The following is a 24,312-nucleotide window of genomic DNA, read 5'->3' on the forward strand; positions in this document are numbered from 1 at the left end:
TTATAACATCAGGACTTAATTGCATCGTTTTTATTGATGAGGTATTTGCTCTACTTTAAAGTTTGAGAGAGTAAAATTTTATTGTCTATCTGTTATAAACTGTGATACATTGTGATAGACGATAATATTTTGTTATTATTTGTAAATATTTTTAATAGTTTTGTCATTTAAAATAATTTTCTTCTATATACGTATATACATATGTATGTATATATGTATGATGTGTATATATATATATGTATGCATGTATATATGTACGTGTGTATGTATAGATATCATTTTGATCTTTATACTTTAAAGTTTATTTAATTTTAGTCCCTATATTTTCAATTTTTTAATTTACATTTAATAAATTTTAATTTTAGTTTTTCAAAATTAATTTTTATCGAAATTGATTAAATAAAAATAATAATTTACATGCAAATAAATACAATATGTAAATATGCTTACAAAAATTATAATAAATGACAAAAAAATTATAAAAAAAAATCAACGGCAACTAAGTTTAAGATTGAATAAAAGTACTGATATTAAAATTAGAAAATTAAAAGTTCATAGATTAAAATTGAACAAATTTCAAAGTATATGAACCAAAGTGATATTTTAACTTGTATAAAAATACTTAAGTGCATCTTGATCATCCATCTTTGTGCGACCCATCTGAATGTCCAATTTAAGTTATCAGTGGCAAATTTAAATATATTTAAAGAAAATATATTATATATAAAGAAATTTTTTTGTGACTAAAGAAGATGAATAAAGATTAATGTGTCATGAATTGCACTTAAGTATTACTTATATATACGTATTTTCAATAACCTTCAATTAGCTACAAAATAAATAGGTTGAACAATCAAAATAATTATTTATAAAAGTTCACAAAATTGATATCGATGATGAAATAGTAGGTTGATTTGTTTCTATAGGTACTTCTTGCGCGATAATGTCCTATCTATACATACCAAAATTCCTTCTATTTTAATAGAGAAGAGAACGAGTTATTCACATTTCATTTGATCTTCTCTAAAAATAAAGTATTTAACTCCTAGCACCACATTTGTTGAACTCGTCGGGAAAGAAGGAAAAAAAATAGAAATCGAAATAATGGAAGAAAGAGGAAATTATTTTAAATTCAAAATTGTTAAATATATTAATATATATATATATATATATATTATATATATATTTTTAATAATGCAACGTGTCACAATCTATTAGTGATAAACATTGATAGCTATGACATTTTACTATATTTATAAATATTTTTATTCAATTTATTATATTTGGAAAAAAAAACAACATAAAGAAAATATTTTTTTGTTGTGAACTTGAAGAGTACAATGGAAACACGGATACTCATCTGTTAAATATTTAATTTGTAAACCAAGACAAAATCTTGTTTTTTCGAGATATTTCATCTCAAATTCTTTCTTAAAATATTCTATTGCCTTTGAAAACTCTTCAAGAGTTCCAGTTGTATTTAAATCATCGACATATACAATTATAATAGCAAATCCTAACTGTGATCTCTTTATAAAAACACATGGACATATTGGATTGTTTTGATATCCTTCTTTCAACAAATATCCACTTAGGCAATTTTACCACATCCGTCCTGATTGTTTTGATTCATATAACGATCTCTGTAACTTTATTGAATACAATTCTCGGGAATTTGATTTACATGTTTCGGGTACCTTAAATCCTTGTGAGATTCTCGTATAAATATGTTGTGACTACATCCATAAGATGCATGTCCAATTTTTCATACATGGTTAGACCAATTAAATATCTTAATGAAATCGCATCCACCATTAGATAATGCGTCTTCTCATAATTAATACCAGGTCTTTGTGAAAAACCTTATGCAACTAGTCTTATTTTATATCTTGTGACCACTTTATTTTCATTTCTTTTCTCACAGATACCCATTTGTATCCTACAGATTTGACATCTTCTGATGTTCAGATTACTAGTCCAAAAATCCGACATTTTGAGTGAGTTTAATCCTACCTCGATTGCTTATTTCCACTGAAGCCAATCTTTTCCATGTCGACATTTTTCAACAGATTTTGGTTCAAAATCCTCATTTTCATATATAATATCAATAGTAACATTATGCATAAAAATGTTGTCAATAACTACATTAGTTTAGTTCCATATTTTTCCTGTCATGACATAGTTTAATGAAATTTCATTATTATCTTTAGGTATTTTACATTCCTCATTAGTCCTATCAAGAATTTCTTCATAGGTGTTTATATCCTCAACCAAGTCTTATTGACTATTTATTATTTTCTTTTTCAAGAATTTTTATCTTTGGAATCCACTGGTCTACCATGCTTCTGGCGTCTTACATACTCATTAGTGACAACTTGCTATGTTGGAATATTAATTTTTATGAAACATTTGCAATTGATATATGTGACTTAGTTACTTTCTTTGCATCTATGAATGCATCTGGTAACTGATTTGCTATATTTTGCAAATGAATTATCTTACGAGTTTACCTTGATTTGTACGGGGATTTAAATGAGACAATAACGATGCATTCTATGTAATTATTTTTCCAACTTTTTAATTCATCCCCCTAATGTTGGAAATTTTGTCTAATTAAAATGACAATCAACAAATCGTACAATAAATACATCACCCATCAAGGGTTAAGATATTTAATAATTGATGGAGAATCATATCCAATATATATTTCTAACATTTTTTGATGACCCATCTTAGTGCATTGAGGTGGAGCAATTGGAACATATACTGTATATGCAAAATTTTCAGATGGGAAATATTTGGCTCATGACAATAAACTAATTGTAATGACAAATATTTATGATAAGCTACTGACCTAATGCGTACAAGTGACACTGCATGCAAAATAGCATGTCCCCATATAGATGTAGGAAACTTAGCTCTCATAAGCAATGGTTTAGCAATTAACTGCACACGTTTTATGAATGATTCTGTCAAATCAATGTGTATAAACATGAGCTACAGGATGTTCAACACTTATCCCAATTGACATACAATAATTATAAAAAACTTGGGATGTAAATTTCTCATAATTATAAAGATGAATGATTTTAATTATATAATCAATAAATTGTGCTCTTAATTTAAATATTTGAGTAAGTAATTTTGCAAATGTAATATTTCAACTTGATAATAAGCACGCGTGTGACCATCTGCGGGATGCGTTTATTAATACTATAAAATATCTAAATGTCCACTTGATGGGTTAATAGACCCACATATATCACCATGAATTCGTTCTAAAAATGTAGGTGATTCAGTCCTCACTTTAGTCGGTGACGGTCTAATGATCAATTTTCCTGGAGAGCTAGCATCACATGATAATTCATTAGATTGAAAAATCTTCTAACTTTTCAATTGGTGTTCATTTGAATTATCAATAATTTTTCTCATCATTATAGACCCTGGATGACTTAATCTTTTATGCCAAATTGTAAATATTTCTGAATTCGTGAACTTCTGGTTCATTGTTGCATATGTTTTAATTACTCATATATGAGTATAATATAATATAGAAGTTAAAGCAGACGACTCTTCTAATATACATTTTTCATATGAGACAATATATATGATATAAAGATACTTCATATTATTCTTTTTATCAGTCTCAATATGATAACCAATGCAACGTATCTCTTTAAAACTAAGTAGATTCTTTTCTATTGATTAGATAACAATGCATTGTCAATTGGAATTTCCGTTCCTCTAGGCAAAATAATCTTTATTTTTCCAAATCCTTCAATTAGGTTTGCAAAACCTGATATTGTATTAACTTTTACTTCTAGTATTGTCAATTTGGAAAAATATTTTATACTTACAAGTATTGTATGTGCAGTTACACTGTCTGCTAGACGCAGATCTTCTTTATTCATTTTTTAGTCACCCAATATATGAAAATTATCGAAGTTTATTCATTAAAAGAAAATAATTGCAATGAGAAAAATAACTCTTGGAATATACAAAGGTTAATATATACTAACACGAGGAAAAAAAAAAAGTGGAGATGAAAAAAACAGCATTAAGTCTAGATATTGATTAAAACTAAATATTGTTCGGTCGCGAGAAGACGTGAAATTAGTTTAAAATATTGTTTAAAACTTTTCTCTAGATATTCCTATTGTATAAGCATATCCGAAATGTAGAAAAATGTTTTCTCTAACATATTGATTTAAAATTTTGAAGCCTCAAGTGCATTTATTTACGACGAGCTTTAGGAAGAAAATTTATTTTCTGATGATCACATTTTTATGGCATCTAGGTGTATTTTGGCATCAAATACTAATGATAAATAATTATTACCTTAATATCAAATGCTAAAAATTTCAATTTTATAATGTTTTCATAGTAACATTATTACAAAATATTATATTTATGTTAGAAATTAATATATATAACAATATTTAATTTATTAATTATAACGAATAGAAAAAAACTGACATAAGAAGCTCGTGCTGATAAGATGTTGTGAACTTGATGAGTACAATGGGAATACAGATACCAATAAAATATAATAATTAAAATAAATATAATATAATATAATAATACAATAAATAAATCTTAAAAGAAATTAAACGTAATATATAAATAAATAAAATAAAATAAATTGACAAAATATAAAATAAGAAATTTCTCTAAATTTTTCATTTTCTCAAATTTTCATGGAATATGTCAAATGTGTGTCTTTTTCACCAATTGTCACCATTTATAGACAATGAATTACATAATCACTAATAATGTATAATGTTGAGACACGTGGATAAACGGATAGATGAGAGTATGACACATAATCAATTGGCACTACCGATGAGAACATCTATTATTATAATATTTATAAATATATTTGTTTCCTTTTAACGGGGGTATGAGGCCGCACGAGGGTAGAACGGGCGTCGGCGAAGGAATTGATTGGTCAAAGAAAGAATGGAAGCCGCCTTTAATAGCGGTTGGTTTGTTAGGTTTTGGAATTTGTCCACCACATTGACATTGCCCGTCCTTTTCCCTTTCACATTTTTCAAAAACCAATTTATAAATATTTTATACCCAATTTAATGTCGATGTGTAAATTAAAATCTTGAATCAATTATTTTATCAATTTAAATTATAACTTTTACAAGTGTATGAATTTACTCAAAAATTTTGATAAAAAAGAAATTACCCTAATTTTTAGACTTTGCTCGAAAAACTATCATTTTATACTTAGTTATAATAGTATTGATTTAAATTATAAATTTTTATAAGTATATTAATTTACATTATCCTTTAATTTTAACTTGAAAAACTGTCTTAATTTTAACTTGAAAAACTATCATATGAGACCATTTATAATTGTATTGAAATCAATTTAAACATTTTTATTAAGATTGTCTTTAAAAAAGCATTCATATATCGACTTTTATACGTGGGTAGACTACTTCAAAAATTGAACTAACAAAATGGAGGACTAGAATTGATGCATATATAATTTCCAAATGAATTTTTTAATGAGAGTCTAAATTGATTCGTTCATGAAAGTTTGAAAATTTAATCGATAAAATTGTAGGTCTCACATGATGTTTATCCAAACATAAAGCAAATGAAGAGTAAATATTGATAAACTTACAAAATTCATAGTTTTTTTTTTTTAAAAAAAAACGGCTATTATTTGTTTAAGGTTGCTTGGTTCATGGTGAAAGAACTATATTGATAATTTTTTCATGGGATGTCTCTCGAAATGTCTTCCAGGATGTTGATTCTATAGACAAACTTTTCCCTTATTTGGAATATTTTGCATTGTTATTATTTTGAGATGTTTTCTTTTTTTATGGTCTATCGAATTTGAATAGGAATATTTTCCTTTCTTCCACCATGCCTACTCAATGGCGAGATATTGTCTTGCTAGGGTTTACGTTTGTGGGTTGTGAGCCAAGTACGATTAAGTTTTGTAGCCGATCACCAAAGTTCTTTGTAATATTAGTGATAGTGAAGCAAGAAGTTTGAATAGTATTTAGTGACATGTTTTTTTTATTATTATTCTTGAATTATTTGAACAAATCTTAATAAGAGTCTCTTGTCCTTGAGGGGGCCTAACATCTTTGATTGAAAAGGGATTCTCATCCTTAGGGGATCCTAAGATAATTTAGATCGATAAGGTGTTCTCAAACTTAGGGGGAGCTTAAGTTTATCAAGTGAAATGAAGGTAAAAAGATATAAAGCACTGGGGAGAATGTGTCTCACACTTAGGAGGAGCGTAAGGAATTATTTTCTAATATTCACATACTTAGGAGGAGCATAAGTTTCATCGAGAAGGAGTCTCACATCTAGGAGAAACCTAGGTGACCAACATAAGTTAAGCTCTACACGTGTCATTGTAAATGTCATTACTTTACATATAAGTACAACTTTGTAAACGTTTGACTTTTTTTATATTAGTGAATTTATCTTTCCCGAGCACACTATTCATCAACATTAGGTGAAATATCACCGAATTGGATTACTAATCCATGTGTGTTATTTGCTCAATCAATTGTTGGTACTTTACTTGTTGTTTGTGTGATTGTCAAAACTATCAGTGGAACATTTGTGTTTTGTATAACGAATCACTTTAATTTTAATGGGCTTAGCTCGATGATAATTGACATGACATTTCTCCCTAAAAATTAATAATAATAATAAAAAAAAAAAATTAACTATGTTCTACTTCCTTATAATTTCTTTTTCTTTTTGAAAATAAATAAATTGACATAACATCCTTATTGTTTCTTTTATTTCATAAATGTTCACTTCAATTAATTATTGTTTTTCTTTTGTTCAAGTTATATCAACTTTCCTTTGAGTCACATTTTCTAATTTGAGAGGCAAAAAAGCTGATGTGGAGGTTGATCTAGCTTTATTTATCAAAGTCCCAAATCTAAGGTTTGAAATCTCCTACCCCTAAACTAAACTAGAAAGAGAGAAAAACTTAATTTTTATCCCTAAATTTAGTGAAACTATCCAGTGGATTCAACCATTAAACTATTGCATATACCTGAAGAAATAATTATAAGAAGCAAATCAAAGAAGATTCAAGAGGCTTTCACATCATATCTTTAAAGCTAGCAAATTTACAAAAAACAATAAATAATTTTGAACCCAAATTTTTATGTAATGTTAGTTCATTGAATCAAGAAAAGAATGACAATGAAGATGACACGGAAAGAGTCTTATGGTTTGGAAGATGACATGAAGGTTAAAAATAGTTGGCACGATAAAAGTCTTATAGTACGGAAGATGACATGGAGGTTAAAAAAAGTGTATATATTTTGTGAAGAAAATGTTGTCAAGTATGTACTGTATTGAAAATTGTGATGAAGCTTGTCGCCTCCTAGAGGGGATATTGAAGACAATTTGGAGACTCTATATCTTTAGTTTTGTATTTTGACTTATTAATTAGTATACAATTAAATTTTAAGTTCTAGGTCTTATTTTCTACAATTTGCAATTAATCGTGTTTGAACGACTTTTGAATTTTTTGTCATATCCACGATCATTTGGCCTTTAAAATGACTTGTGATGCTCTTGAAAATTCATATTATCAATATCAAAAAGTTTGTGTGTATTCAATCCCTTTGGTATTGTCTTTCTTTCAAATTTTAGTATAGATTTGATGTTTAAATCATTTCATTGGGTTAGTATTGATTGAATTAATTCTGGAATAGGTTGTTTAAAGATCTAAGAGTGGCCATTATAGATTCTAAGTTTGGTCTAAGTCAACTTTATTTGTGAGTGTTTGCAAGATCATAAAATGACCTTTAACTTTGCATCCAACAAATATTGCGAGCATTTATCATTTTTACTAACTTTTAATTTAATTAGAGTGAAGCATAAACTTAAATTTGTTTTATTATAGGTTCATATTTTGCTACATTCTTTAGTGTCACTTTTTCATTGATACTTCATTAACTCCACACTATGTCACATATGCTTTGTATTCATTAAATGTAAGAGGAAATATCATGGTTGATACTTTTCGAATGAAAGTCTATTTGAAGGTAACAATTGCAATACTTAATTAAATTTGAGAGTTAAGATAAAAGCTTACAAAATATATCAAATTTAAGTTGACTGAAAGCTAATATAATAATTCGACATAAGTACTCTTTTTTATTTTTATTACCTCCATATGGAACTTCAGAATTCTAAAAGATTTCAAATCCATTATGAATTCACGTATTTGTTTACCAGATAAAATCAAATAATTTCAAATCATAATAGATTTCAAATCTTATTTTTCCAAAAATATTTTCATATCAAAATGGTCGAGATTGTCAAGATTTAGACTTTTAGGGTCGATTTTGATAAAGATATTTTGTTATATGCTTTTAAATTCATTGAGTTTAGGATATATGTATTTAGCACACAATTCAAGTTCGGTTTTCGAAAACTATTTTTTGGATTTCATAATCTAAACAATGTAAATTGTGAAAACAACATTTTTATATTTTCATTGTATCAAATTTTAAATTTAAATTTTTAAAACAAAATTATATTAAATAAAGGGAAATTATGATAGGTGGCAAAACAAAAATGATAAAAAGAAAGCGTGTCACACACTTTTTAAACTTGGAAATATGGCAATAAAATCAACTTTTAATTTTCGTTTATATATGTCATTTTTTCCCTCTTCCATTACTAGCGTTTTTACTCTTGTTTTTTCTACAACTTTTAGCTTTTGGGAGTCAACATGCTGATACACATCATTTTAGGTGTATCAGTTGATATACCTAAATATTAATTTTTTAGTCCTTTTTCATGTAAGTATTTTCAAATTTTGAATCTTATTTCTTCTAATTCAATAACGGTTATTTTTTTTCGCTCTTTCAACATGATCTTAATACACTCATCACATATATACTTTTTTCAATTTTATTTCTATGTTAATTTTTTCAATTTATTTTGTTTGATTTCTTTTTATTATTAGAGGAGATCTTTGTTTTTCATTTTAATGTTATTTTTTTCGATTAATATTTTTTTCGATTTAGGTTTTGATGAGTTTATTTCTTTCCTGGTTTTAAATCAAGTTTCAATTTTCCTATTTACTTTAAATTTGGTACATTAGTAATATATTTAACAATAATTAACATGTCAAGTGTATCAACAATAAATCTAACAGCAATCGACATTCAATTAGTAACATATGCTGAAATAAAATATGTATGTTTCATTTTACAAGCATGATATTTGAAATGTATCAACAACATATCAGATATAAGACATATATGTATTAAACATCAATCAGTAAATATTTAAAGTCAAACATGAGTATATTAGTAGTATATCTAATAGCAATCAACATTATAAATGTGTATCGAAAGTATATCTAACAACAAACATTCAACTAATACATTTTTATTTTGAGGTAAACCATATGTTTCATTTTTTAAACATGATATTCAAGTATATCAGCAATATATCGAGTATAAGATATGAGTGTATAAGTAGTAAAAATATCTTTAGGTAAGACACAAGTGCATTAATAGTATATCTAACATCAATTGATATTCTAAAGTGTATTAGCAGTATATCTAACAACAATGAACATTCAATCAATAAATTTGATAATCACATATTTTAGTTTTTGTCACGAACGGATACTTGCTCCACTATTTTATTCTTTTTTTCCTTCCTTTTTAGATGGTGTATTGCTTAATATAGTACCTAATATACTACTATTTTAATAACTATACAATATATCTAAAATGAAGTGTATCAGTGCACTACTCATAGACATCATTTTAGGTACATAAGTTAATTGATATATCCAATTCATTGCTGAAGTATATATTAGAGTCAACCTCGAAAAGCGTGCATAGGCTTTTCCTTATGTTGTGCACATCATTGAAGGACGTTTTTAATATTTTCTATTTTTAATTGGATTGGGTTGGACTTATTTTGCCATTTTTGCAAAACAAAAAAGTGATGACAGACTTAATTTTGCAAATATATTTTGCTACTTGTGCAATTACCCCTTAAATAAATATATCATGTTATAAACTCAATTCGTTTGCTTAAAAAATATAATATGTATATATTATGTAATATATGATAAATTATATAAACTTTTATAACATAAACCATATTCATAAATAAATTCATGATAGTTTATTGTCAACTATATATTAGTCGACAACTATAACTAGTTTTAAGATTTATGAATATATAGTATCAAAAACATTTCAAACAATTGTTTAGATTATAATTTAATATCTGAATTTGCTATCAAACACATATTAGAAAACACTTTGCTTTCATAAAATCATTTGTTTCAAATTCTCTACCAAACATACCTCTAAAAAACTTGCTTCAATTTTACCTAAACATTTATAACTGCACCAATTCATATTTGATGACTATCATACTATTTTAAAAAGGGGCTAAAGAAGAGAATCATTCTTGGACTATTTTGTCCAAATGATAACTCTATTATTCCCCTTGTGTCCCTTCTCTAATTAGGCTCATAAGAAGGGGAAAAAAACTATTTCTTGTTTAAATTTAATTAACAATTATGAAAAACTACAACTACATGGGCAAAAATTATTAATGTGAGTAATTATCTAAACCTAAAAAAAAACTCCCATTACGCTTCAAATTCAATTAACAATTATATATATATAAACTTCAACTACATGGACAAAAATTATTAATGTGGCGAATTACTATAATTACTGTTAGTGGCCATTTATTATGTAGTTAATTTTCAATTAGACATAAAATTGGAAGGTTAGATACAAAAATTACTATTTGAAAGAAAAAAAAACCACTACATGCATACAAATTGAAAAGGTTGAGTGCATTGCCTTTTTTCCTCGTTCTTCCTTTTCTTTTTTCTTTTCTTCTCTTTTTTTATTTCTTTTTCTTTTTTAAATTTCTAAATTATGTATTACATTATAGTTTGTTAATATATATTGCCTTTTTAATAAGACATTTCAATTATGCCTCTCCCATTGATTCAGAAAAAAATTAAGTTCACCCGTTTGGAACTAACTATTTGTAGTGACTTTTAGACTATAATTTATAACATAAATAGATATAAATATCTGATCTTATCTTATTATCTTACAAAGTGACTAAATTGGAGAATCATTTTTTCATCATTTTGTCTAAAAGATAATTCTCTAATTTTAAATGTGTTCCTTAATCAATCATTGATTCTTTAATATTTATATATTTGTCTCATTTAAATTTAGAACATTTAAAAAATCATAAACGTTTTGTTCTTCTTTTTTTATCTCTATAATTTGGAAGGTTTTGATTTTTAATTTTTTAATTTCTTTAAGTTCATTGGTTTTGTAAACATTTTTTTTTTTGGAAAGAATATGGGAGGTTTTGCTTTTTCTAATTTCTTTTATACATTTTAATAAATTTAGTAAACTTTTTTGTTGTATTTAAAAGAAGTTAGAAGGTTTTTTTTCTTCTTTAATCAAGCTTTCTAAATTACATAACCAAATAATAAATTATCTATTTTATAACAAAATTCTTCGCTTTCTTATAAATATTTTCATGCATTTACATGTAATAAGCTCAATGCTAAATAAAGAACAATATTTTTTTTCTTTTTTTTTTTCGATGTCAATTTGATTGATTGAAATTCAAGGTATTTCTCAATCTTTTTTCATTCTTTATTCTTCTTTGACCCCTTTAATGCTAAATAAAGAACAATATACCTTTTTTTTTTTTTTTTTTTCCAATGTCAATTTGATTGATTGAAATTCAAGGTATTTCTCAATCTTTTTTTTCTTTCTTTCTTTATTCTTCTTTTTACCCCTTTCATTTTGTTTTTTTAACATTTAAATTATCATTGCATTTCATTTGTAAAGTCAATTTTTTAAATTCCTTTTACAAATCACAGTTAGAACTACATAGTTTGTTTAGTGATATATATTAATGTAAAATTTTAGACAAAATAAAGAATATAATAATATGTGATCTAACATTTTTAGAATTATTCAAGAAATAACTATTGGAAAGTAAAAAAAAAATAAAAAATAAAAAAAGAGGAAGGAAGGAATGCCTAGGTATTGAGACTTGTTGTTAGGTTAGATGAAGAAATAATTCTATAACTTTTTCTTTTTTATATATATGTTCAGCCCACAATTTAAATATAATATTAAATTATTCTTGATATATTAATTTAAAATTTGTAGGCAGAACCTTATTTTATCTTACCTTACTTTTTATCTTATATCTTACTATCTTAAGAAGTAGTTAACTTGGATAATCATTTTTTTTTTTGGATATTTTGTCCAGAAATAACAATTCTCTAATTTTAAATCTATCATTCAATTAATTATTACTGATTTAATATTTATATTTGACTTGTTCAATACTTATATTTGTATTATTTAAGGAACTTTAAAGTTAGTAAATAACGTGTTTTCAAAATTTAAATAGTTTAAAAGTACTATACTAGAATTTGGAAGATTTTGTTTTGTTCGACTTTTTTCCTAATTCTTTAGACTTTTTTAGTATCTTTATTAATTTAGTAATTATTTTGTTTTCTAGAGGGTTTTTTTTCCCCTAATTTGTCTATAAATTTAAGTCTAAATTTCTTTTAGCAAGACATACATTACTATAAAATTGGAGGTATAATTAAGAATAGGTTAATATGTTATCTAAGATATTTTAAGAATAGTTAGAGTTTCAAAACTATTGATATTAAAAGAAAATTACTGGAAAGTATCAAGAAATCGGATTATTAAGTAGGTATTTTGAGACCCATTGTTTTAGATAAAAGTAATTATCTCTCTCCATATTTATTAATACATGGTCTATAATTAAAATTATATCAATTCGTTTATATTTTATTTTATTTAGTAACATTAAAGTATCAAAATAAAAAAAATTACAATTTTATCTTTACATGTGTGAATTTATTAATGCATGGTCTACAATTAAAATTATATCAATTCGTTTATATTTTATTTTAAGTAGTAACATTAAAGTATTAAAATAAAAAATTATAATTTTATCTTCACACGTGCGAATTTATTAATGCATGGTCTACAATTAAAATTATATCAATTCGTTTATATTTTATTTTATTTAGTAACATTAAATTATTAAAATAAAAAACTACAATTTTATCTTCACACGTAATATTTTCTAGTTATGCTAAAAGTGCCTTTTTGTAGGTTTGAAAGTGCTATGTCAACTGTTAAGGTCCACTAATTACTTTCATAAAAAAATGAAAAAATAATAATAATAACAATAATCCACTAATTACTCTTCTTTTTAAAAAAAAAAAAAAATACTAACACGTGTATATTTTCAAGATACAATAAAATTTGGATCGATTCTTTAAAAAAAATAAAATAAAATTTGATCTATTATCTACCCTGGTTGAATTAAAAAAGATCAATAGAATTTGCAGTTGATTAAAATCTTATAAAATTTCATTACTATTATGCTAAAATAAAATAGGGAAAAAAAACGTTGAAAATCTTTTTGAAAAAAGAGATGTTGACCAGACTTAGTGCATTTTTGTTGGTTGATGTTGTGATTTTTGGAAAAAGAATATTTAGGGTGAAGTTAATTTTGTAAAAGTTGATTTTCATTTTATTATAGACTCGATTTAAATATATTTAAAAATAATTTTAAATTATTATATTAGATTTCAGACGTGATTTTAAAATTACCAAATTACCGAAATGATGTTGGTTATTTGAAAAATTACTTATCTAGATATTTACATTGGTTTCTAATAATTTCTAATTGGTTTATTAAATTATTACTTAATATGTTTCTTTTTAGGAATCATGATTAATATGTTTTTTAGTGCAACAAATTTGAGGGTGACACATACGCACGAACGTACGAAGTCTAAAATTGGAGCCTGGTTTAGTGGTCGGGTGCTGGACTTTATCTGATGGACAAGCATTTGTATTTTCCTTTTTATTCACTCATTTTTAATATACCGGTAAAAGAAACTTAATTCCATTTTTATTTTTTCTCAAATATATTAATTCCATTTTTATTATTTTATTGTCATATATGTATACATGTTTATTTACAAACATTTTGAAATCTTAAGCTTATTCGGTAACTATTTAATTATTGATTTTTATTTTTTTTAAATTAAGCCTATAAAACACACATATTTTAATATACTTGTAAAAAAATTTCATTTTTATTTTTTCTCATATATCTTAATTTCTATTTTTATTTTTCTCACGCACATTATATATACAAATATTTTTGAAACCTGAAACTAAGTAAAATGTAACTATTTGATTATTGATTATTATTTTTCTGAATATTAATGCATATAAATATTAAACACATTAAACACATTTTTCACATACAAAATTTTTGTTTTGTTATTTACTTTACCATTATTTTAAAATTACATTCAAGTTAGTAAAAGTTTAATCTCTAATTTTTAAAATTATGATTAGTAAATATTCAAACTTTGTTAACTCTAGTAAATTAATATTACTTAAATGGAGTTATGGAGAAGAAATATATTATTTCTCCTTTTGCCCTTTTAGTTGATGATCATATGCTTATCTTAAGTAATCTCTTATTTAAATTATAAAAAAAATCACATAATTTTATCCTAATAATCTCTATAGATTTTTTTAAAAATATATTTTATCTCCTAACATCTTATTCACGATTTTTTTAAACTCACATTTGATATATAATATCTACTTCACTTAAATAAATTAGAGAAAAATATTAAAAACAATTCACATTTTATCCTCTAATCTTCATATTCTTGATTTTTTTAAATCACATATTATCTCTAATAATCTCTACTTCATATTAAATAAATGATTAAAAAAATAAAATCAAGTTATGATTTGAGATCTAAATTTTATCTACAGATAGCTAATTTCAACCTCTCATTTTCTATCAGATATCTCATTTTCTCTTTCTCTCTTTTTTTAGAAATTTTGTTGTAGGTATTTTTTAATTTAGTTAATAACAACTTTTTCTCCGATGTTTCTCTTCTTCTTTAAGAAGTTTAATTTTCCCGTTTTAAGTATCTCTTCCATCATCTATAAGAAGATATCACATCTCTCTTTTGTTTAACATATATCCTCTTTTTCAATTTTTTTTTCACTTTTCAAATTTTTATAAATATATAAAGTTATTTAATGTAACTTTTTTATATGCTTTTGTAGTTTTCTTTTTCTATACACGTAGATCCTCAAACATTGTAGAAGGTGGAGAAAATACCTTGTTTTTGAGGTGGTTATCAAAGTGACAGAAAGTAATTGTTTTTATGTCTTTATAGTTTTTTTCACATTTTAAATTTTTGTAAAAGCATACTAATGAGTTTAGGGGTCTATAATAATTTTTATTAGTTTTTACATGTTTCTGTTCCTTTTTTCCTTTTTCGAATTTGTTGTAAGTACACACCAATTCATTTTTGTATAACTTTGAAAAAAAACGTTCCTTATTTTAGAAGAAAAACCTATATAATACATATACATTCGTACTTAAAAAAGGTCGAGATATGTTTCTTGATAAGATAAATAGATATATTTTTTAAACACGTATTCTCAATTTTGGACATAATGCTAATAAAATTTCCTATCTCATGTTCATAAACAATGATACTCTAAACCAATCAACATATATGTATAATAAACTCCAACTTACAATTTGACACAAGATGCGATACATAGCCGTAAAACTCCTTGATGATTTACTTTTTTTTTTTTTATGTATATATTTCACTCATACATTCTACTAATGTATATGAATCTTACAATTTTATAATTTGCATAAAATAGAATATTTCATCTACTACAAATATAATAATCACAGGTAAAAAATTATAAGATATATGTGAAGTTTTTAAATTGATATCTCAACTAAGTGTTCAACGTTCTAAAAAATATAACTAGATGTTGAAAATTTTAAAAATTATGTATGAAATTGAATGGTTGAAACAAAAATAATCCGGAGAAAGCTAGCTTTCTTTAAATTAAAAATACTTAATAACTTAATTTGACACTTCAAACACAAACTTCTAAATCTACTCACCAGGTAGAAAGAAAAGAAAAGAAAAGAAAGAAAGAAGAAAAAACATCATTTAATATTGATGGGCCATGTCGGCCCACGGCCCAACCACAAACAATCACTTCAAACTATTCGGGCCATTCTGTCGGGTTTTCCGGGTCAAATCGCCCGATCCATAAATTCTGTGATTACCCAAAATTTGACTTCGTTCGCCGTCGGTTCTTTATTCGAACTAATCACTGAACCAGCGGAAGGATTAAAATCCTCTTCCTCTCCGTCGAGTCGCCGTTCAGATTCCCAAAACCCTAACTCCAGCTAAATTGTTCCCAAATCTCAGATTGAGGGTTTCTACTACGCTTCGATTTCTCATGTCGATTTAGGGTTCTGTTCTCGAATCGTCCACCAACCAATCAGAATGTCGAAGAGGAAGTTCGGCTTTGAAGGGTTTGGAATCAACCGGCAAACCACTTACAATTTCGAGCGCTCTCAAGCTCCTCAGCGGCTTTATGTCCCTCCTTCGTCGCGAGGCCATGGCCACGACAACTACGAAGATACTGATGTTGATAACATAGAATATGATGATAATGATGCGGAGGAGGCGAGTGGTAACGACGGTGGTGGAGGTGGCGGTGCCGGTGCTGAAGAAGAAGAAATTGATCCTTTAGATGCATTCATGGAGGGAATTCACGAAGAAATGAAAGCGCCGCCGCCGCCGAAACCGAAGGAGAAGGTGGATAAGTATAGGGACGACGAGGAGGAGGATCCAATGGAGAGCTTTCTGAGGGCTAAGAAGGACGTGGGACTGACGCTGGCAGCTGATGCGCTTCATGCTGGTTATGATTCGGATGAGGAGGTTTATGCGGCAGCTAAGGCTGTGGATGCAGGGATGGTTGAATACGACTCTGATGACAATATGCTGATTGTTGAGAAGAAAAAAATTGAACCAATTCCTGCCCTAGATCATAGCTCCATTGATTACGAGCCGTTCAATAAAGATTTCTACGAGGAGAAAGCTTCAATATCAGGTCACTTATTACTTGGAAGTTATGGTTCAGTTATATTTCAGTATTGCTTTTGCACTTCTTATTTTTTTCTCTCTGGCTTACGTGACTGCCTCTGTTAAGTTTGTGCATCACGGCCATTAATTTATCTTCTCATAGTGTTGGACCGAAATTGTATTTCTTTCTCTTTTTGGGGAAGGAAGAACTGTATGATATATGGAGATTACGATTTCTTTTCCTCGGGAGAAAGAGTTAAATATTTGGATATGCAAACGTCTTTCCATTTGATTATTTTCAATACTTCAGTTTTTGGCCTTTTCAACTTACTCACAACAAGAAATTGGGTAACATATAATTCCCAATTGAAAGAGTTCATGTTTCTAATGAAATGTGTGGATTTGTGTGCGTATATTGTTATTTACCGTTTTTACTGTTGTTGTTTTATACTTCTGACGACAACTCCCTTTTTTTCCTTGCCTCCCTTGTTTAGAGTTTCGTAGGATTCACTTACTGAGCATTTGGAGAATTTAAATTATTAATTCTGGTTCTAAATTTGGTGAGTCTTTCCTTTTCTATATTGCGTCTTTAGGGATGAGTGAAGAGGAAGTTTCTGAGTACCGGAAGAGTTTGGCTATTCGTGTGTCGGGTTTTGACGTTCCCAGGCCAATTAAAACCTTTGAAGACTGTGGATTTTCCCCACAACTTATGAATGCTATAAAAAAGCAAGGGTACGAGAAGCCTACATCTATACAGTGCCAAGCTATGCCAATTGTGCTTTCCGGGGGAGATATAATTGGAATAGCAAAAACTGGTTCGGGTAAGACTGCTGCTTTTGTTCTTCCCATGATTGTTCATATTATGGATCAACCTGAACTTGAAAAAGAAGAGGGTCCTATCGGAGTGATCTGTGCACCCACCAGAGAACTTGCACACCAAATATACCTAGAGTGTAAAAAGTTTTCAAAAGCACATGGGCTACGTGTTTCTGCAGTATATGGTGGGATGTCTAAATTTGATCAGCTTAAAGAACTGAAAGCTGGGTGTGAGATAGTTGTTGCCACCCCTGGCAGACTGATAGATATGATCAAATTGAAAGCTGTGACAATGTCTAAAGCCACGTACTTGGTACTTGATGAAGCTGATAGAATGTTTGACCTTGGGTTTGAACCCCAAATTCGTTCCATTGTTGGTCAGATTCGGCCAGACCGTCAGACCTTACTCTTCTCTGCTACTATGCCTTGTAAGGTTGAGAAATTAGCCCGAGAAATTCTCACCGATCCTGTAAGAGTTACAGTAGGAGAGGTTGGGATGGCTAATGAAGATATCACGCAGGTTGTTCATGTTCTTCCTTCTGATTTGGAGAAGTTGCCTTGGCTTCTTGAGAAGTTACCTGAAATGATTGATGATGGTGATGTATTGGTGTTTGCTTCTAAAAAAGCCACAGTGGATGAGGTTGAATCTCAACTTTTGCAGAAAGGTTTTAAGGTTGCAGCTCTTCATGGTGACAAGGACCAGGCATCTCGAATGGAAACTCTGCAAAAGTTTAAATCTGGTGTTTATCATGTTCTTATTGCAACTGATGTTGCTGCCCGTGGGCTTGACATTAAGTCAATCAAGTCCGTTGTAAACTTTGACATTGCTAAAGACATGGACATGCATGTTCATCGTATTGGTAGAACAGGTCGTGCTGGTGACAAGGATGGAAGAGCACACACGCTTATAACCCAGAAAGAGGCTCGCTTTGCTGGCGAGCTAGTACATAGTTTGATTGCTGCTGGCCAGAATGTTTCAGTTGAACTGATGGATCTGGCAATGAAGGTAATTTTTCTTTATCTGCTGCATATTATTAGGTTCACTGTATTATTTTCAGTCATTATTTTCTAAAAATTTTTCCCCTGGGAAAGATTTCCTTTCAGTCATCTCTGAGTTTTGAGTATGGTTTCTATTCTGTTTACACAGTTTCAAAATGTTACACTTTTACCCTAAATGTTATATTTTTATCTCGGAGTCTTGAGTTAAGTTTCCATTCGGTGTTAGGTTTCAAGATCTTACACTTTTACCATTTTGTTTTCACCAATGCTCACTTTTAGTCTTATGTATTAATTTTATATTAATTAATTTAAAAGAAGAATTAAATTAGTTTTTACTAAAGTTTCATCACTATTAAAATTAATTTAAAAAGTCTACATCATAATTATTTAATTTAACTAACTTAAGCCAACACTAAGGTCCGAATCTAAGCATTAGGAAAAACTTAGGGACAGAAGTTTAAAATCATGAAAAGTAAACTAAAAATTCCCGTGTAAAAGTGTAACATTTTGAGATTAATGGACCAAATAAGAACTAAACTAGAAAGGCAAGGTTAACTATACAATATTTCTAAAAACTTAGGGACCAAAGAGTGGTTTTTCCAATATAATATATATATACATATATATAAAACAGAATATGCCTTCTCGGTCTTGTATTATTTCTCTGTCTGGCAATGCCTTGTGGGCTTTTGTGGCTGATTCTTTTCTTATATTGTTTTGTATTATTAACAATTCGGGCTCCCTTTTGGAAGATTTTGGGTGCTTTCTATGGTTTTTAGGTCTCCATGTGTGTTTTCTTAATAGCCTTGCTTATTCTTGTTCTTTCATTAAGCTTTCTCCCAGTTCTTTTTCCTGATTGTGAGGGCTAGTTGTTTGAGAAAGTTGCTATTATAATCTTTTGCTGAACCGTTTCACTTTGAAATATTATAGGATGGGCGATTCAGGTCAAAGCGTGATGCAAGGAAAAAAGGAGGTATTATTCGACACTTAATCCTAATCTTTTTCAAGGAAAGTTTGGTATTTCATGAGAAAACGAAAAATCAATGTATTGATTAAATTTCCCAATCCCAATTATATATTTATGCAATTGTTGTCTTTGTAGGTGGTGTTGGTGGTGGAAAAAAGGGTAAAAGTCGAGGCAGCAATGGTCGAGGCGTGCGTGGAGTGGATTTTGGTCTTGGAATTGGTTATAACCCAGAAAGCAGTGGTAGTAGTCCTTCAACAACTAATGTTCAAAGTCGATCTGCAGCTGTAAATTCTTTGAGGACAGGAATGATGGCGCAGTTTAAGAGCAATTTCGTTGCCGCTTCAACAGGCCCCCCAAGTCAGGGTTCAAGTAACAGCTATAGTGTGCCAACAAACAAAAGGCCAACATTATCAGGCTTTGTATCTGGTGGTTCAATCGGTGGTGGTGCGAACAGCCCAGTGCCTCCAGTGTCAAGAGTGAACTCGTACATGCCAAATACTGTAGAATATTCAAGCCAAAAGAACTCAGAAAGAAGGTTGGTAAATCGGTTTCTGTGTGTTGGAACTTTTACTACTATGTATTCTTTTATCAATATCCTCATTTGGTGGCTTTATATGATCTGATTGCAGTTCTAGCGATAGGCCCCGAGAAAGGAAGAGACCCTCTGGTTGGGACAGATGACGCCTAGAATTGAAGGAAAGATAAAAACTCAGTAGTATTGAGAAATGTGGTATGATTAAACTCAATAGTGTAAACCCCTTTATTTTGTTTAAATTTGTTTTACCAATGTATGATTTTTAGCTAATGAGGTTGTAGAAATTGTCTGGTATAAATCGTCACCTGTCTCACTGTCTCACTCGCTCTTAATATAAATCTTTTGCCTCTATTTTTCTCTCCCGATCGAAGTATATGCCTTAGCTAGCTGACAATTTACGAACTTCATGCGTCAGTAGACTCATTATCAGTTTTATTATTATTATTTTGTCAACTTTAAATTTCCTCATTTGTCATCTATTTTCGTCAATAATTTAAAAAACTAGCCTAAATTTAAAAGTAAAAAAAGTTGTTTTTCTTTTTGGAATTTGGTTAAGAATTAAACCATTGTACTTAAGAAAGACGTAGATCACAATGGGAAATGTAGATGTTATAGGCTTAATTTTTAAAAATAAAAACAAAAAAACAAAATGGTTACCAAATGGGACCTCAGAGGTTGAATTTGTAATTTTAAAAGTTTAGGGATCAAGTGATAAATCTTAAAGTTTGTAGATTAAATATGTAACTTAATCTAGTAGTGGTAAACATCTTTATGTCACCAAAATTATGGTCATCATTAAAGTGGGGAAAAACAATAAAATGATAAACTATAATGAAATAGTATTGTTTTTCTTGAATAAAACTTGACCTAAATTCCACACAGTTCTGCCATCTCTGTCTCTCTGCTTTTTTTCTTCCATTCTACTCCCGAGCCCTTCAACTACCTTATTTATCTTTGTAGTTTGTTTGGATTGATTAGAGAACAAAAAAAAAAAAAAATAATAATAATAATATCAAAAACTCATTTTTATTTAAACACTTTTGATTAAAACAAATGTTTAAAATACACCTTAAATATGTTTCATAAGTGGTTGCCATACAGTTAAGATTATTCTAAATAACTTATTTTTAAATTAAACACATGAAAATGTATTCCAAAACACCAACAACAATTAGAATAATCTTCCGATTTTCTTCAAAATTAATATTCTTTTCTTTTTTTAAATCAATTAAGAATTCACGTTTACAATCAGGAGCTAAACCAAAGTATTGCAAGTCTGAATATCAATAAAATTCAACATGTATATATTTTCATGTAACCATCTCCATTAGTGTGTATCTCGATAAAATATTGCCGTATTTATTTTATGCGAAGATATCAATTAATACTCATAAATTTTAGAGATTCCATCAATTTAAATTAATAAGTAATAGTTGTATCCATTTAACTTTTATATGTGTATGTTACACCATTCATTATGTTCTACTTGAAGAAACTTCGTGAGAATTTTATAATTGTGTCACTTAAACTCCTAAATTTTCATAAATGAATCAATTTAGACTCTTAATCAAATTTTCTTCGAGAGTCGTTCATATATTTATTATAATTGTTTAATTTGTAAAACTGACATTTGAAGAAGTTCACATGTGTTTGAGAATTATGGATGATTTTCAAAGGTAATAGAAATAAATTGTTTAAATAGATTTCCTTAAGAAAATTTAGGAGTTTAATTGACTCAAATAATAAGCTTTACATGATATTAGTTTAATGAAATTTGGAAGAAGGTGTAAATTAATACACAATTCAAGATTTATTAGAATTAATTATTAATTTAAGATTTTAATTGATACAACCTCAAAGTTTAGGAGTATAAACTGATAATTGTCCTTATTTCTTTTGTAATGGTAGTTTAAATCTCAATATAAACCTTATTGTCTTCATTTTCTCAATGAACATCAATGTAGCCATTGATAAGTATAAAAAAAATTAAAAAGTTTAAATATCCTGTGGTCCTTGTACTTTCTAACTTCGATTCATATACTTCTTAAAGTTTTGATTTGATTCGTGTATTTTTAGACTATTTATTTTGATTTCTATACTTAATTTGATCTATTTAGGAGAACGAAAATAAAATGGCCACATTTCATCTGTTAAAATTAGAGAATGAAAAGAAGTTAAAATACAAGAGTACTCAAACTAAAAGCACAAAACTACAGAATATTGAACCCAATATATATACGGAACTAAAAGTGAACTGAAAGTAAGAAGCGAACAAAATCGAAAGTTGTTCTTCCTTTTAAGTCAAATTCTAATAACATTATAAATTACAACATCCGATTTTTTCACACTCAGATTGAAATATTTGGAACTAAAAATAAAAATCAGCGATATAGATGATAAATGAAAATAATTTTATATTTTATACATTCAAGTGCAACATAATCATTTTCAGAAAGATAAATGAATTTTGAATTCCGCACTTGAAATAAGTTTGTCCCACATCGGCCAGTTATGATAGTTTGAAGCAAGACGCTGATTATAAAACGGCGTTTCATTGACAAGAAAAATCATACCTTTCTCGGCCTTTTGGCTAAGATCAAGTGTAGTATCTGTTCTTATCAGTTTAATATCTGATACGTGGGCCATCGGTCCACATGATATTAAATTAATTTTTAAAGGGGGAGAGTCCATCATGGTAGCTTGCTGCCAGGGCCCTCGAGCGTCGTCCATGCGTTGCACTACAGCTTGGGCCTGGCGCACCCCTCCAAACTATCAGTTCAAAAAGTTTCTTTCTTTGGCTTTAATTGTGCTTAACAAACCTTTCATATTTTAATGAACTTCACCTGATAAATTGAACCAATAAATTTATTGTAACCTTAGGAAATTATTTTGATTCATGCTGTAACTGGGTTTTCTACTAATTTACTACTTGATTTTCTCGTTTCCACTTCGTTATTCACAAATTATCTATTTTTAATGAAGTTAGGGGAGAACCAGAGGGAACAACTGGAAAACGAAGTTTTGATTGAAGGTCCTCGGATTTTCTCTCTCGTTCTACTTTCAATGGATGTTAGTTTGTGATTTTCGAAGTTTTCTGTAATTTGCTCATTCTTGGTATTGTGATTCGTTGTGAACTTTCGTAGATGCATATTGATGTTCAGATAAGGCAATTTATGTTTGTATCTTTCATATAAGCTTTTTTGTTTTTGTTGTAATTTCTTTTAATCTTTTTCCATAATTTTAAAATTTTTAACTTTAAATAAAAGAAGTCCTTTTGAACATTTTCTTTCTAAATGAAACGAAATTTACAAGCTTTAATTATATGGAAAATCACAAATATTTTTATAAGAAGTTAAACAAATCATTTTAGATTTAATTTTATTATTTTTTCTTTTAAATTTTCGATTTAATTTTTCCTGATCAAAGAAATATAAATAGGAAGTTAATAAGACATTACGACACCAAAAAAGGGACTAACTAATTTTCTCTCCTCTCTTTTCTTTTTATACACTTGCTCCATCTCTCCCCATACTTCTCAATGAGGGTATATGAGGGTATGAGCTGAGTTAAAAATTGGTGGACCAAATAATGATTGGGTAGATTTTTCTAACTCACCCTTCTTCCTATGTTTACAATGTCTCCATCTATCGGACACTATCATACTCTGAGAATTAACTCTAAGTTTCGACAACCACCTCCAATGACAACTCCGACAACCAACTTTGGATTTCAACCACCAACTCCAATAACTCCAGCAACCAACTTCGAACTTCGACAGCCACATTCGATGACAATTCTGGTGATGAAATCTGGACTCCAAAAACTACCTCCGATTATAACTCCGGCAACTCTGGACTTTGACAGCCACCTCCGATGACAATTCTGGTGAAGTCCGGACTTCGACAATCACCTCCGATGGTGGTATATATATAAATAGTTAAAAAAATAAAAAGTAGATGTCCTCAACATTAGAAT

At 28.3% G+C, this 24,312-nt stretch overlaps 1 protein-coding gene and 1 non-coding gene across 2 annotated transcripts; both read left to right on the forward strand.

Moving 5' to 3' along the window:
* The first annotated feature begins 16,222 nt into the window (after window positions 1–16,222).
* Window positions 16,223–20,699, forward strand: LOC120090972 (DEAD-box ATP-dependent RNA helicase 24). The gene is made up of 5 exons (XM_039048713.1): window positions 16,223–17,048; window positions 17,614–18,842; window positions 19,766–19,808; window positions 19,938–20,337; window positions 20,432–20,699. The coding sequence occupies exons 1-5, from the start codon at window positions 16,439–16,441 to the stop codon at window positions 20,481–20,483; spliced, it is 2,334 nt and encodes a 777-aa protein (XP_038904641.1). The 5' UTR covers window positions 16,223–16,438; the 3' UTR covers window positions 20,484–20,699.
* A 2,207-nt stretch (window positions 20,700–22,906) lies between these two features.
* On the forward strand, window positions 22,907–23,102 carry LOC120092267. The gene has a single exon (XR_005485976.1). It is a non-coding gene; the product is annotated as a U2 spliceosomal RNA (small nuclear RNA).
* The last annotated feature ends 1,210 nt before the right edge of the window (window positions 23,103–24,312 follow it).

The sequence above is a fragment of the Benincasa hispida genome, chromosome 11 (assembly GCF_009727055.1).
Source record: "Benincasa hispida cultivar B227 chromosome 11, ASM972705v1, whole genome shotgun sequence".
NCBI classification, from domain to species: Eukaryota; Viridiplantae; Streptophyta; class Magnoliopsida; order Cucurbitales; family Cucurbitaceae; genus Benincasa; species Benincasa hispida.